The sequence below is a fragment of the Megalobrama amblycephala genome, linkage group LG8, assembly GCF_018812025.1.
Source record: "Megalobrama amblycephala isolate DHTTF-2021 linkage group LG8, ASM1881202v1, whole genome shotgun sequence".
Taxonomy (NCBI): Eukaryota; Metazoa; Chordata; class Actinopteri; order Cypriniformes; family Xenocyprididae; genus Megalobrama; species Megalobrama amblycephala.
Window position 1 is genome coordinate 15,098,513 of NC_063051.1, and position 15,873 is coordinate 15,114,385.

Below are 15,873 nucleotides of genomic sequence, written 5' to 3' on the forward strand. Positions count from 1 at the left end.
CCCTGACACACACAATGACTATCAGCTCAAAACGGGCTTATTTCTCTAGCACGTTTCACTGTCTCTGTGCTCTTAAAAGAATAAATGACACAATTTTGTTTTGCCAATAGGGATTATGGTGAGGTTTTCTTTTGGAGAAATCATTATAAAATGAAAACCCATAGGCTATAATTCAAAACATAATGGATGAATACTAATCAAACAATGCAATGGTAAAATTTATTTCACATTTAAATCAATAAACACTTGTTTACTTTTTTAAATACAGTGGCCGCACAATATACTTTGCAATTCAGAGTATGAGTGATTACTAAGTGAACTATAGTGTACAGCTAGTAATTTCACGTTTCTGTTGTTGTTATTGCTTTGTAGTAATTAGTTTTTGCAACAAGCAATATGTGTAACATGCACACAATGATGTAAAGTGTTGCCATAAACGTATTTATGTCTAATGAAGATGCCGTCTGAGAAATTATAGCGGAGGGAAGGTTTCAAAAGAGCATTGAGGAATCAATGAGTGGCTTTAACGTGTAATGATGAAGTACAAATCGCTGATTGGACAGACGCGTGACCATGCAACCAATGAGAGGAGAGATGGGGAACACGAGGAATGTGTTATAATAAAGGAGAAAATATGACGTCAGTCTAGGAAGTCATTGTAGAGCAACACTACAACGATTAGTGGCAAAAGGGAGCGTGATGTCGAGGAGTTAGAGCATCCCAATCTCTCCACACCTCAACTTTGAAAGAAAGTTCAATAACCATAACAAAAGGACGTGGACTACACAGATCCACTTGCTTTCCACATTTCACCTTGAATGTAACAACATCTTGGAGCGCAGGCTATATTTCTATTTTTCTTTGCTTTAGTGCAAGGATTATTTTATTTGCGCGTAAGAAATGTTTATTTTGTACTTTTTCGGGGCTTTTTTACTGCGTTAACCTTTGAGTTCTGTTCGCTGTTTCGTTGGTTCCGTTTAAGGCTTTTTTTTCTTTTAAAACATTGTACAGGAAAGTTGTTATGAAGACGACTTAAGTGCTCATCCTTTTCTTATACTATGGAAGGATCCAGTGGGTCTAGTTTCGGAATAGACACTATTTTGTCCACAACCAATTCTGGCAGCTCAGTACTGATGAACGGAGATTTTCGACTCGGTGACAATAACAGAACAGCGGATTTCAGGAGTCAAGCGACCCCATCACCATGTTCGGAGATAGACACTGTGGGAACAGCCCCCTCATCCCCGATCTCAGTCACGATGGAGCATCCCGAACCGCATCTGGTCCAAGACAGCCTTCAGCATCACCATCACCATCACCATCACAATCAGGCTCAGAGTTTGCAGCTTTCACCCCAGCCTCATCCGCTCGGTCAGGCTGGCTGTGCCCCCAGGACTGCCACCTCCTCCTTTCTAATCAAAGACATTTTGGGCGACAGTAAACCGCTAGCAGCGTGCGCTCCTTACAGCACCAGTGTACCATCTCCACATCACAGCCCCAAAACAGAGAGCGGAACCGCCCCGGACGGCATCAGGCCCAAACTAGAGCAAGATGAAAACAGAAGCAAACTGGACAAAAGAGATGACATTCAGAGTGATTTGAAATGTAACGGTAAGAGTGCGTTTTACGTGCAAAACAATTAAAGAAAACGATACAAACACAGGGTAACCCTTTTTTATTTCACATGATCTGTTTGACATTTATTAATACTTGTTATTATAATTGATTCAATTATCAATAACAACGTGAGATTTAGGAATAAAGCACCACAGAAATGACATGCAAAAATATTATTGTTATTACGTTGTACTTATTTGATTTGACAGTAATTTGAATATTGCATCGTACAACGAAACAAAAATTACATTAATGATAAAAATAAACTAACGATTAAATTAAAAATGGCTTAAAAACTTATCTATGTTGTTTAATATTTCAAATCTAAGCATATGAGTTCAAAGAGGTGTCTTCATTGTGAAATTAAAAGCACATAGAATTATGGAATTCTTCAGAACTAATGGGTCATGCTTACATTAAACAAAATGATCAAGTTATATCAAACGTATTTTGGGCAAAAAAAGATGTCTTAACTATGTAACAATAAACGTTTTGAATCCACCACTGGAATATTACAAGCATTCAGTGGTACAAAATATCGATAAAGTTGTATTGTTATTATTAATATTAAAAATGGTTATTATCAACATTAAAGCCAAATTTAAGGCTTTGTTTGTTTGTCTGTATTTTCATTAAGAACCAGTATTACAATACAATAACAATATTGGTAGACTGTCACTGAGGTTATTCTCTGATATTAGCATAACAGATGTAAAGGCTGGTGAATTTTGCCCGGTGTGGGATCCTCCCTAGTGAGACAATTAGAGAGATTATTGTTCTTCCTTGAGGGGGGATCACGGAGCCCAGCAAAAACTGCTACAAATAGAGATAGATTGACATATCGATCCTGTTCGTTTTGTTGTGATATTTTCGTCTACATGCGACGACCTAATTTATCTGGGAAACAAATAAGTAGTCTATATTTTTGTATAGGATACCTGGTATTTGACTTTTCTAAAGACCCTGATACTCATAATACCAAGACGAAATAATCAGACCTAAACAGGTTTAGATCTGCGTATAAAATCGAGGCCTATAGCAACCATAAATTACCACAATAAACATTTTAAACAGTAATTACTAAATTATTAGACTACGTTCTCATTTTAGTAAACTCATTTAATGAATAAATGAATTACTCCTTCTACAGTTTTTAAAGTACATTTTCATTAACTTTCATTGCAATTACTTTTTTAGGAACAAAAGAGGAGGGCGATCGGGAAATTTCTAGTTCCAGAGACAGTCCGCCCGTCCGCTCTAAAAAACCTCGCAAAGCGCGGACGGCCTTCTCCGACCATCAGCTTAACCAGCTGGAGCGCAGTTTCGAGAGACAGAAATACCTCAGCGTACAGGACCGAATGGACCTGGCAGCAGCCCTAAACCTCACAGACACACAAGTCAAGACTTGGTATCAAAACCGACGGTAAGTTTCCCCATAACATTCATGGATTATTATTATTATTATTATTATTATTATAGCCTAATAATAACCACAGCATCAATAATAACAACGCATTTTGTACAGCGTAACAAATACAGTGTATTTTGATTGCGCCAACATTTATTTATTTGCCTTTTTTTTTTTTTTTTTTTTTTTTTTTGTATCTACATATGGATCTGTATTTTCAGTTGCCAAAATTCAAGATTTCATTATCTGGCTATTATTTATGCCTATTAGTTATTCAAGTTATTATTATTATTATTATTATTATTATTATTAGGCCTATTATTATTAAGCTAGGCCTATGTTTTAACGAACGGCGCAACAATATATGTAGCCTAGATCAAATAATTTGAACATGCTTGTCTGAAAATGTATTTTACATTTTTTGTCATATTAAATAGCTTAATTTTAAATCATTCGATTGCAACTAGCTGTTCATGAATAATGTTACTTATAGCCTTATTTTAAGCAAGGCCCCAAATATTTATTTTTTGATTTCCCCTCTTAAATAATTTTTAATTTTTAAACAATTGTCATATTTGCATTACTTTACATTTATAAGCTATATATATTTAGGCGACGAATGTTAGTAGCCTAACTCTGTAGAAAGTCCACTGAATTCTAAACTGATCGGAAATTACAACTTGGCAAAATATAATCGGAAATATGACAGGGAAAATAAATGTTTTTAGTCACAAACAATTAGCATGTTTAACGTTTTTATTATTCTGATGTAGGCTATTTTACAAACAATTTCGGTCCATTTCATTTGTATTTAAATGAAGATTAAATTTTTTTTTTTTTTTTTTTTCGTGCCAGAATCAAACATGCACGCCTCGATTAATCTGGCCCATAAGGAGCATGTGGAGAGTTTAATAATTGATTTCTTGTATTTTGATCTCATTGCAGGACGAAATGGAAGAGGCAGACGGCTGTCGGATTAGAACTGCTGGCTGAAGCTGGAAATTATTCGGCCTTACAGAGAATGTTCCCATCCCCGTATTTCTACCACCCGAGTTTATTAGGCACCGTGGACAGCACGACAGCGGCCGCAGCCGCTGCTGCCATGTACAGCAGTATGTACCGGACTCCGTCCACACCGCATCCATCTCTCCAGAGACCGCTCGTCCCCAGAGTGCTCATTCACGGCCTGGGGCCCGGGGGACAACCGGCACTAAACCCAATTGCAAACCCAATACCGGGTACACCGCATCCTCGGTAAAACGAAAAGACACTGAGAGACAAATGTATTACACGTGATGTGACTGCGCTGAACTTTCACAAGACGCTTTTTTTTCATCCAGAAAACACTGAGAGACGATTTTATCGAAGAAAAAGATGTATTATTTAATATGGACCATTTCTGACTTATAGGCCAAACTAAACCAGACGAGCCTGTGACCGTGACAGTAAAATGACTGTTCATTGTCAGATTGTTTGTTTTGTCTTTTTTTGGTACAGATACACTTATACTAGTACATACGCTTATAAAGTTTATTAGATTTAAAGAAAGGGTGAAATAAAGACAAAATGTTACAAAGCTAATGTCAGACGCTTTCTCTTGAAAGGGGCCGTATGTTTACTACTTTTCATGTGACCTTTTTGGAGCTTTCCTCAAAAATAACTTTAAATATTAATTCTCATAATTGCACAATTCACAAAAGAGAGATCATGGTGAATGATTTAAACATCCGTGTGGATTTTTAAGACCTGGATTTAAAAAAAAAAAAAAAAAAAATGGATAAAATATTTAAACCTCTAAATCTTAAATTCTTCTTGGCACTTGCATGCAATACAACATGTACAACATTTGTTTAAGAAGAATATTCAAAACCTTTATTTTTAACTGTGTAGTAGGCTATATAGCCACGTTTTAGGTCACAACATAAGTTCTTTGTAAACTATAAGCCCGTCTGAACTCATTAGCATAGGCGTGCATTCAAGTAAGGCTCGGGACCGGTCTGCTATATGAGAATAGATGGTTTGATGCATTTATCCCTGGGAATGGCGAAGCTGCTCCCGGTCTGGCAGCTGTTCTGTGGGAGAACCGCCGCGGACAGACAGCAGGCGTGAGCCTTCTCAGCGTGAGTGAATTAAAAGAAACATTTCATATAAACAATTATAAACCTTTGTAGAACTCTCCCGAGATTAATATGCGCTGTCGTTTGTCTTTCGTTTTAGCCAGCAACACGTACGATTATGCTGTAAATACCACAACCAAACTTAATAATTTCTTGATTTAGGAAAATAACCATTCAAACGTACATATTTACGTTTAATTTAATTTCCAGTTCGTTTGTATATTGAATAGCATAATTCTAACACTAAGCTAATATAAAATGGTCTCAGTGAGTGGATGTGTATAAACGTGGTCTAAAATGAACAAAAGGAATTTTAAATAAGAGACGCAGCAAAAATCGAAATGAGAAACATACTACCCAAAGATTACACGATACATAATACATGACTGCAATACTTTATATCCCTTGGTCAAAATGGCTTAGCAAGATTTACACTAAATGTGAAAGAAGTAAACGAGACGTAACTATAAGTAATCACGTGAGTTTTCTTAGGGGAATATAATTAAGTGAACATTACAATGCCTTTCTTTTTGAGCTTGATAACATCCCCTGGAGGACTGAATAGACTGCAGGATAGAATAGCCTCAGGGCGCGATTGTTTGGGCTCCTCTAATTGGAGAATAAGTTTCTGATTTCTGCGCTACTAAATTCTTATTAAAGCCAAGTTGACCTTTGCTATGTAGTTTGAAACAATATGACATGGGCACGTCAGTGCATGATGTCTTAAAATTTAGCCATAATAATAAGAAAAGACAAAATTTAGAAAAAAAGAAAAAAAATCAGATCTATCACAAAATGTTATAAAATGATATGCAAACAAAGCGTAATTTAATACATGTAAAATAAGCCAAAAATTTTAAACACACACAGAGAGAGAGAGAGAGAGAGAATTTTGGATTTAGGCCTATGTTAATAAAAGAATTAAATAAAACCAACGAAATTCTGTAAAGTCAAAACTTTAAAGCTTTCGGATATCGACAACTAACAAAGTTGGTAGAATAAATGTTCGATTTCTGTAGTGTTGGATAGGCCACTTTAGCGTTTGGAGGGCACCCAAGACAAATTCAGTCAGTTTTGAATTTAATCTAGCACACTTAATTGCAGATCTAGTTGCAGCCATTTCAAAACAACTATTATTTTTAAAAGCTTGTGTTCAGCTGGAATGCTGTACCCGGGTTGCAGGCACTTTAGCCAAATAAACTTATTTAACATGAACCAATAATACGGGCTGCGCGTTGATGCTCTACCTGCGTCATATGAATCGCTTGGAATGCGTTAAAGAATTAACATATTTTATTAGTTTTTCGTTAATTTGATATATTTAAAATGCATCAAAGAATATTATCAAGAGTTTATATGTAGCTACTAACGAAACGTGCCTTATCGTAAGAAGAAAAAAAAATGCAGCCATGCGTAGAATCTAAGGCGTGGATTTTTAAAACTATTGGACAGTAAATTCATTACAATGCTTATAATTAATGCAAATGAGTTAAATGGGACAATGTGTAACGGTAAATTCTTACGTTCCGCACTCGGTTTTGCAATTAAGACAAAGTGGCATTTTCAAACGCTTATGTTTTTATGGCTAATCGAAAGCGGAGCTATGAAAGATTAAATGAGAAAACACGAGATATAAGCCAGTGAGATATTATGTTGACATATGCTGTTTCACTTTTCTATGCGCCACCAGAAAGTTGATGTGGAGACCATTAGCCTATGTGGTGTTGCTGAAAAAGAAGTGATGCTTGATAGCAGCATCCTCAAAACATTGTAGGTCAGTAAATGCTCAATTTGCTATGGCCTTCTGACCAAGATCTGTTCGTTTTATTTAACCTTTGGTTAAAATCGTCTTCCAACGGGCGGAAATGAGGGAAGCCAGGCACTTGTAACGAGCTAGGTGAGAGGAGGGGTGTTGAAATTAAAAGAAGATGTTCAGACCTTTCATTTACATGACACACATTATACGGAACAGATTGCTGCAAGGAATTGGTTTGTTCTTGTTGCTTCCAGGAGCCCAAGTAAGGTTTTGTAATTGCCACGTTTTCCAGCTGATGTCATGTTAGGGATGTCTTACTTATTATCCTAATGAGGGAAAAGCACCAGTTCTCAAAGGCCCGCTCATTACCACATTACTCGCTCGCACTTTCTTAACGTACCATCTTTCATACTCAAACGGCAGGGACACATCCAGACGAACTTCTCGAAGATGGTCACGTTGCAAGGTCACTCACTGAATCGTTGAAAGGCGACAATCAGTCGTGTGGGATTTAAATGACGCACTCAAGGCCCGAGTCATCGCAGTGCCTCGCAAAACAGCACGGAAGCGGCACATTAAGCATCTGGGTGTCCCTTAATTACCGTGGGTTGGATTCTTAATCTTGCCCTGTGGTGATGGCGAGGTGTCAGGATGATGAATTTTAAGATGGTAGGTTGTCAACGTGTGCAATTTCAAAGCTGACTGAATTGGAGGAACGGTTGTAACAAGGTTAGAATCGTTTAAAGTGTGAAAGCGGATTTCTGCCAGGAGGCAGAAATAGTTGACAGGCATCGTGGTATACCTCTGCATTATTAGTAAGTTTTAGAAATTTTTAGTGAAGGTGTGAAAAAGACTAATACCTTTAAAAAGGCTTTCAGGAGCCTGGTTATCATGATTAAAAACTATCTGTTCCTAAACACTCAAATCATTCATCAACACTCACATGTTTTTTTTTTTTTTTAAATGTTTCTACCCCACTGCTAATAGTCATGGCCACATTGCTTTCAATAGACTCACAAGCAGAACATTTGACATCTATCTGGCAATATTAAATACAATAGGAACACTTCTATTAGATTATGAGACAAAACTGTTGATTAAACTGATTTTAAACTTTTTTTTTCCCTGCTCATACATTCACAGCTTTTTACTATTTATTGTAAAAACAAATTGTTTTAACTAAACTGCCAATACATATGAAATGACAACAGTTTTATCTAAAAATATACAAATACATTTCTATATGTATGCCTCAACTAATATATTCATTGTTGACTTGATAATACTTATTATTCAGAGCTGATGGCTGTAAGAATGTGTTAAAATTGCACCAAATATATTTCTCACCAGTTATCAGTTCAATCATTAGAGCAAATGTCTATGGGTATTATTCACAGATGATGCATGTGTAAAACTGCCATAAAAGAATGCAACTGCAAAGCCTGAGAGAGAAATACAATAATAATATTAATAATAATAACAATAAATTCACATATAAGCAATGTTTTACTGTAGGTCACCTGGTAGAACTGTGATAGCAATGCCAATGTCTAGATTTTGATTCCAAGAGAATACACAGACTATTAAAATTTATATTTAAAAACACTTTGAATAAAAATGTCTGCCAAATGCATATAAATCTAAAATAGGATGTACAAGCCATTTTCAGGAATATGGAATTTTTGCCTAAGGTAGTGTGCCCAGGTTCTGGAAGTAATATTCCCAGAAATGAACTGGACATTGTGAAAAGTTCCAATGCCAAAACTGTCTGCCAGAAAACAATCTAGGAGAGTAATAACATTATTTTCATAGTTTTTCATTTAAAAGCAAGAAATAATTTTTGACAATAAAACAAGTGAAACAGCTATTGTAACTGCAAATATACAAGTGGGCTTCCACATCTAAGACTATGTGTGGCTAACTGCAAATATACAAGTGGGCTTCCACATCTAAGACTATGTGTGGCTAAAGGCGTAAGGGAACTGTTATTTCTGTAAATCCCACTTCACTCAGTCCTGCCAGGTATTTAGGGAGGAAACTTATTACAAGTGTCCTGAGCCATCATTTCATCAGCCTTTTCCTGTCTAAGCTGGAACAGTCATCTTCCTGCTCCTGTCGTGGCATTAACGCTCATCCATGACACTTCTGCTGAATGATGCATTAGCTGAGTGCTATCATGGTTTAAACGCTCTCATCATTTCAGCAAAACCAGCCTTTTCCCCTCTCCTTTTTCTGCTCAAGTGACGGGACAGCTGATGGCGGAGAAGTTCTGCTAGCTTTCAAGTTTCAAACCAGCCACCGTCATTGTACGTGTGGCCACATGAAGGAGCACAAGAAAGGAAGGGGAAAAATTCTGTCAGCAGCAATGTCAAAAGCTTCAATTCTTACAGAGCAATTAGGGGTTTCATCATCTCCGAGAGGTGTCAGCATTCATTACGGCTCAACAACAGCTAATTGCTTCAAGGTTAAAATTACAGATCTGACAGCATTATTTTAAGTGACAGACTCAAGCTCTGTGATGCTTCACAGTGGCAACACACTGACATTAAGAGAGACGAAAGAGAGAAAGAGTGCAGCTGGGTCATAGAGAGAGAGATGGAAAGATAAAACGAATGAGGTAGAGAGAAAGGCAGGGGAGGAGAAATGCTGTTGAAATTACTGCACATTAGAAGTGTGATGTGGTACATCTACTAGGGCTCTCTTAGGAATCCACTCAAGGCCAGATTTTTAACTGCCTATTAAAAGGCTCATATGATCAATTCTTCACCTGCTCACTATACAGTCTTTTTCCCCTTTTCCCAACCAATCCCTTGCAAGGCAAAGCAATGACAAGCAGGTAAATAAAAGACAAGTAATGAGAAGTAAGATCAGACCGAAATTAAATGTGGATAAAATACTCAGTTTTGTACAGGGCTGCTCATTTATGCGCTCTTGGTGGCTATTAACTGTGTTCTGGCTGTATTGTGAATAAATTTGTGTAAGTTTTTGTAAGTTTTTGTAAAAATTTTTCCATCTAATTGTGGAAAATACTTTCCACCCATAGGACTCAGCACTGCTAAGATGGTTGTCACCTTTATTTGTTTGCCATGTCATTATTGCAAGCTGCATGAAACGTATTGTTACTGCTGGCCATTCTCTTCTCTTTGTTTTTCTCTTTTTTTGGGAGCTGTGGTCTGGCTTTTGCCCGCAGTCATCATGTGGGTGTAGGTGTGTGAGTGTGTGGACTACACTTCAAATTAGAAAGCTGGTGCATGGGGAAAAATTGAGCGTTTTTGAGTGAAATGAATTATAGATTGCTGCATACATGCTGGGCAACGGCTGGAGTCATTTCTTTCAAGTGAGCAGTTGTTTACCCTTCTCTTTTTCCCTCTTCTTAAAGTGGAATACCTGATCCTTTGAACTGATTGTTTGTTTAACCGCTGTTGGGAACGTAGAATCCCTGAGGTCTGAGCAAGTGTTGATCTAAGATTGGATTTAAAATCGTCTAATGAGGAACTCTTTGGATAATTAGCACAGGCTGAAATGCTTGTGGATAATTTGAGTACCTCACTACGCAGTTCAGGGGAAAGGGGTGGGGGTGGGGGGTGGATGAAAGAACACGGAGTGCAGGGTTAATGAAAATTATCACATCAACTTGGTCTCTACCTTTTGGTGTTATCCTTTGTTCTGTTTTGACTGCGTCATTAAGGGAGCAATGGAACAATTAGCTGTGTAGTTCACCGAGAGGCTCTCCACGCTGGAGAGCTGCTGGTGTGGCTTTAGCTCCGTAGTGGTAATTAGACACTTGGAAGTGTCGCTCGCCGAGGTCCGACAGGAAATGAGGTGGTGGCACCTTGTCCGTGAGGGAACGATTGATGTCCCACCCTGTACCCAAACCTTGAGCTGTGGGAGATCATAAACAAGAGCTGTGCCCATTTTCGATAATCATACAAGTCATGACTGGCTTGCCATTGAGCAGAAGCAATTTTTTGATGGGTGTTTCCTTAGATTGATACATTTGGGACTGGCTTGTTGACACTGACTGACTTGCGTAAATAGAAAAATTCAGTTTACGTGTAGTCAACCATTTTGCTTCTCCAGTCCAATACAAGCATTGGTCCACTGGCCAAGTGTGTCTCTCAAGAGCTAAACAATCACACCACGTGCGCCCGTTATGTTTAAACATGCTGTCCGATAGTGCCTGCATAGTTTGTCTCCTGCTTTTCACTATGTTTGAGGGGTGATAGGTTGGGTGTGTTTTGTTTGTTATTTCTGTTTTTTTTTCCTCTGAAGACCCTGAATGTAGAGCAAGGAGAGCTCATGCGATGTCAGAGTTAATTACATTTTTAAATTGAGGTTGTCTTTGGGCCGGCTGCTGGGGAAGAGTGACAAAGCCAGGCTATTAAGAGCACGGAGGGTGTGAGGAAATAGGGCTGAGACGAGTTAGCAGATACCTGTGAGGTACAAGCCCGGGCCTGCCGCATGGCAGAAATGTGATTAGAAGCCGGCGTTAAGCATCAGCAGGTCTTCCTCTACCCCTCTCGACGGCTGTGGGGATCCAGCTAGAAAACAAGTTGTTGATTGCTGCTGAATTGTCAGCTTTTTTTATGTCACGTAACTTCCTAGGCCTGTGAGGACTGGCAGTGGAGCTCCATTCTATTAATATCCGCTTCTTGCACCTGTGTGGACAACTGGCAAGATGGAGAGAAATTGGAATATGGAAAGAAATGCTAAGAAGCAGCCCTTCAAATGTGTTGGTGACAGTGGATCTTCTTGTTATTTCAGCTTGGTGTTCATCTGGTGCAGGGTTTTCAGAGTTGGCAACAATAAACCTCTCACCATTTGTGGAGGTATTTTTTTTTCCCTTTCCTCTCCTCGCTGCCTCCAGCCAGTAGACATCAGATTTGGAGTTGTCTGGAGCAGCTAAACAAAACCGATCTGCCTCTCCCAAGACTGCAGGGATGCTCTTTTTAACCAAGTTATTTTCTCCGATGCTTCACAAAGAAACTGGCCCCCTCAGCTGAAACGATTTGCAGTCCACAATACGTCAGCTTAACCAGCCAGGTCGGGTCAAGTTGAGCCAGACAATGGGCTAAAGTCTCTCACCCAAGACTGCTCTGAACCAATTCCCTCAGACTACCAAAGCCGAAACAAAGTATTACACAAACAAAGAGCTACACATTGAGGAACGCAGAATGTGCACATTCCTAAGATGGAAAAAGGAGCTTTGTACTTGAGATGAATACTTTAAATTCAAATTTCAAAATTATGCTAGTAATCAGATAACGTATACAAAAATTGAGTCAATTTGCCTCTTAGATGAGCTGTAAAGATGCACACATAAAGGGCAGTTGAGAAAGGAATTGTAATTAAGAAGACAGTGTTTACTTATAATTATGCTGTATTTGTGTCCTTTCCCATGGAATGGGATTCAAGTTAATCCGTGTTATGCAATCTAACATCCAATGATATAGGTGTACATAATTAATAAATGCAATTAAAAGGCAGACTTTCTCTAATCTCTATGTACCTTGATATATGAGCAATCCCTCATATATACATAACAGAACTGGTTTCATATCTCATGGAAAATGCATTTATATAATTTTGTGATGTCAATAATACAAGTAAACAAGAAGCAAGTCCCATCCAATGGCAGGATTAATCAATCTGCTGAGCTGATTGCTACTGAAGGAGGGCCAATTACAGCCGCTGTGCTGTGATAATAAGGAGGTAATTGCTTATTGTCAGTTATACCCACTTAAGGCCCTGTGTCCTCGGGTAGTAGACAACAGCTCTCGCTCACGCAGTGAACAAAGACTACAGCTGAGTTTCCTCTCAATCTTGCTGGTCTCTGTGGAACAGAGACACACTGTGTGCATGTGAGTATGCATGTGAAAACAAATTGCAGTTTATGGCGTGAAGTACATGTATCATGTAATCAACATAATCTCTATAAATGGGCAAAAAATGATGCTTGTTTCGCTTGTAGATGAGCGCAAATAATTCCATGCAGGTATGATAAACTATGATAAATTGTCCAGTACTAGCATGCTCAATCAGATGTTAAATATACATATGCGTACTCATGCATACACTCACCCGCCCACACACACACACACACACACCTACACACACACACACACACACACACACACAAACAGCAAAACTGTAAACACACAAACTCATGCAAACCTCTCCACATGTACATCCTTCCGGCAACAACAATGGAGGCAGGATGCAGGAGACGAACATCTGATTTGTCACATTTGAAACGCTAATGTTTAAACCAAAAGGAAGAGCACACAGTAATGTGTTCATTCATCTGCATAAACACCACCTGTCCCGGCACAGACAGCTCCTCAAGCACCGAAAGTTTAGTGGCAGCCTACGCGCCAGCCAATCAACGCCAGCCCAGCTGTGGTACCACCATACCGATCGTTTTCAAGTGTCAGAAAGCGCTCAGAGTGGTGCTGTCGGAGCTGGAGAGAGAATGCTTTCATTTCATGTCATCCGCCAGTGAGAAGAAGAGACAACACACTAACACAAAGAAAAACAGGGCACACAATCACGATTGACATCCAGTGGTAATTTATGCTGCCCCTTTATTTATGCCTGCAATGAATCCATATATTCCTCAGGACTTGCTTGAAGGGTAATTTGGATCATATTTGGTATATTGCAAGCTTGTTTGCTGCAAAATCATCCATCACTTGTCTCAGGTGTGCAACGAGTTATCAAATTTCATAGTCCCATTGATCACAGTGGCTCTCTTTATATCGTAATCATGCGTGGAACAGATTTCTAATGCCAAAGTCCTAGTTTATTTGTTTATTTTTTGTTGCTGTGTTAAAATAACTGTCACATTTGTGACTTTGTCTACTGTCCTCATTGTAAAGTTTTAATCAAAGACTTGCTAAGCAGTGGTACAGGCTTGATGGTCTTTGCACACACACTCACATTATACAGACCCTTTCCAATTCCCTCATTTTTAACATCACAAATTCTACAATGAAGTTCCTAAATGAAAACTGTAATGGAATTGTAATGTGACTGTATTCTATTTGAGAATATTCTTTACAAAAATCTCAAATTGCCCTGCTCATACAAACGTTTAAGGAGCAACTGGAAGAAATATGTAGTCAAGTTCTTGCAACAGCCGTGAATAATGCTTGTAACCATAGTGACAGTGACTAAAATAAATATCAAAGATGGAACCCCATAAATTATATTAATTGATAAAACATTTTTTTTTTTTTTTTAAGTCCAATTGATGAATGTGCATGTGAAATCTTAATTAACAGACAGCAGCTTTTTTCTTAAAGGGACAGTTCACCCAAAAATGAAAATTATCTCATGATTTACTCACCCTCTTCTTTCTTCTTTCAGATGAACACAATCAGGGATATATTTTAAAATATTCTTAGTCCTCCAAGTTTTATAATGAATGCGGTTTATGGATGGATTATCTTTTTTTTATGGATAATCCATCCATAAAAAAAAAAAAGTAATCCATATGACTCTGGGGGGTTAATAAAGCCCTTTAGAAATGAAGCGATGCGATTTTGCAAGAAAAATATCCATATTTAAAACTTTATAAATTCAAATAACTAGCTTCTGGCGGGTGATCGTACGCAGAACCAATTTTCAGCAGGAGAGTTTCCTTTGACCTGACGCACAACGTAAAGATGAATGCGGAGGCGCAGAGGATAATTTATGTGAAGTTTTAAGTATGGATATTTTTCTTATAAAAACGCATCACTTCGCTTCAGAAGGCCTTCAGAAGAACCCCATGGAGTCATATGGATAACTTTTTTTTAACGGATGAAAGCATTATTTTTGACTTCAAAATGTGGCCCCCCATTCACAACCATTATAAACCTTGGAGGACTAAGGATATTTTTTAAATATATCTCTGATTGTGTTTGTCTGAAAGAAGATAGTCATATACACCTAGGTTGGCTTGAGGGTGAGTAAATCATGGGATAATTTTCATTTTTGGGTGAACTATCCCTTTAAGTGAGTGCGGAATGTATGATCATAAGAAGCTCAGATGACATACAGCTCACCTCCACATCTCTGTTAGTTACTGAAAAATAACTCTCGATGTACAGGTAACTAGTTTTCCAGGGTTTTCACCAAACTTACCCTTAAAATATGGATGTGTGTTCTAAAAATGAAATAGAGTCTTGAACCCAACCATATTTAGCACTCTAAAACAAGCCTGACAACCATATTTTGCTGCAGTGTTAATGTATAGTCTCTGAGAACACCTAAAGGAGTCCAGAGAGGCCAGTGATCACTTTTGGTGATTTGTTCAGTAGCTGAGAGGAGAGTAAAAATACGTAAAGTCAACTACTGTTTATCCAGAGATCTCTGTAAGGCTGACCTGATTGAAAAATAAACAATTTACAAAAATATTGCAAGACATCTGGTTTTTTTTTTTTTTTAAAAAAGGCATGTGAGAAAGGATCAATGATTTCAAACACAAATGAATGTTTATTTTTGTTTTGTTTTTAAAAATATAATAACGTAACAGTATAGCAATTTAGTATAATTTTGTTGGGGTTTCAATATTGTGAAATAAAAATATTATAGAGTAGCTACAAAAACTGGGTCTAAATTCTTTTGCAAGACACCGCAGTTCTTATACATTATTCCAGCTCACATTACTCCAGAATGTTCAGTTTTCATGCTTTGATGTTGATGTTTAATACAGTATATTGGAAGTCCAATCTCGTCTTTCTTGGTACAAACATCTCTTCATAAAACCAACAGTAAATATCATTTCATTTTAATGCTTACTGAAATGCCCTTAGATATTTTCAGACTGAAAGCAATAGAAATAAATTACACTTTTCCTTTGATAGATACAATACTGGAAAATTGTCAGTTGTCTGTTTTTATGGAAGTATGATATAAGTAATAGCCTTCGTCTCAACGTGACTCTTCTTTCAAGAGAAGCTTTCAAAGACACAATTGCGGACAAAGTCATT

At 37.8% G+C, this 15,873-nt stretch overlaps 1 protein-coding gene across 1 annotated transcript; it reads left to right on the plus strand.

Annotated features, from left to right (window-relative positions):
- Nucleotides 1-461: 461 nt before the first annotated feature.
- On the plus strand, nucleotides 462-4,732 carry barhl2 (BarH-like homeobox 2). Its single transcript, XM_048199613.1, has 3 exons — nucleotides 462-1,611; nucleotides 2,815-3,040; nucleotides 3,971-4,732. The coding sequence occupies exons 1-3, from the start codon at nucleotides 1,059-1,061 to the stop codon at nucleotides 4,281-4,283; spliced, it is 1,092 nt and encodes a 363-aa protein (XP_048055570.1). The 5' UTR covers nucleotides 462-1,058; the 3' UTR covers nucleotides 4,284-4,732.
- Nucleotides 4,733-15,873: the final 11,141 nt, after the last annotated feature.

Bases quoted from the DNA above. Each gene is read 5' to 3' on its own strand.
- barhl2 (XM_048199613.1), top strand. From the start codon at position 1,059: ATGGAAGGATCCAGTGGGTCTAGTTTCGGAATAGACACTATTTTGTCC. The intron at 1,612-2,814 runs GTAAGAGTGCGT...TTACTTTTTTAG, and splicing joins GAGTGATTTGAAATGTAACG to GAACAAAAGAGGAGGGCGAT. The intron at 3,041-3,970 runs GTAAGTTTCCCC...ATCTCATTGCAG, and splicing joins ACTTGGTATCAAAACCGACG to GACGAAATGGAAGAGGCAGA.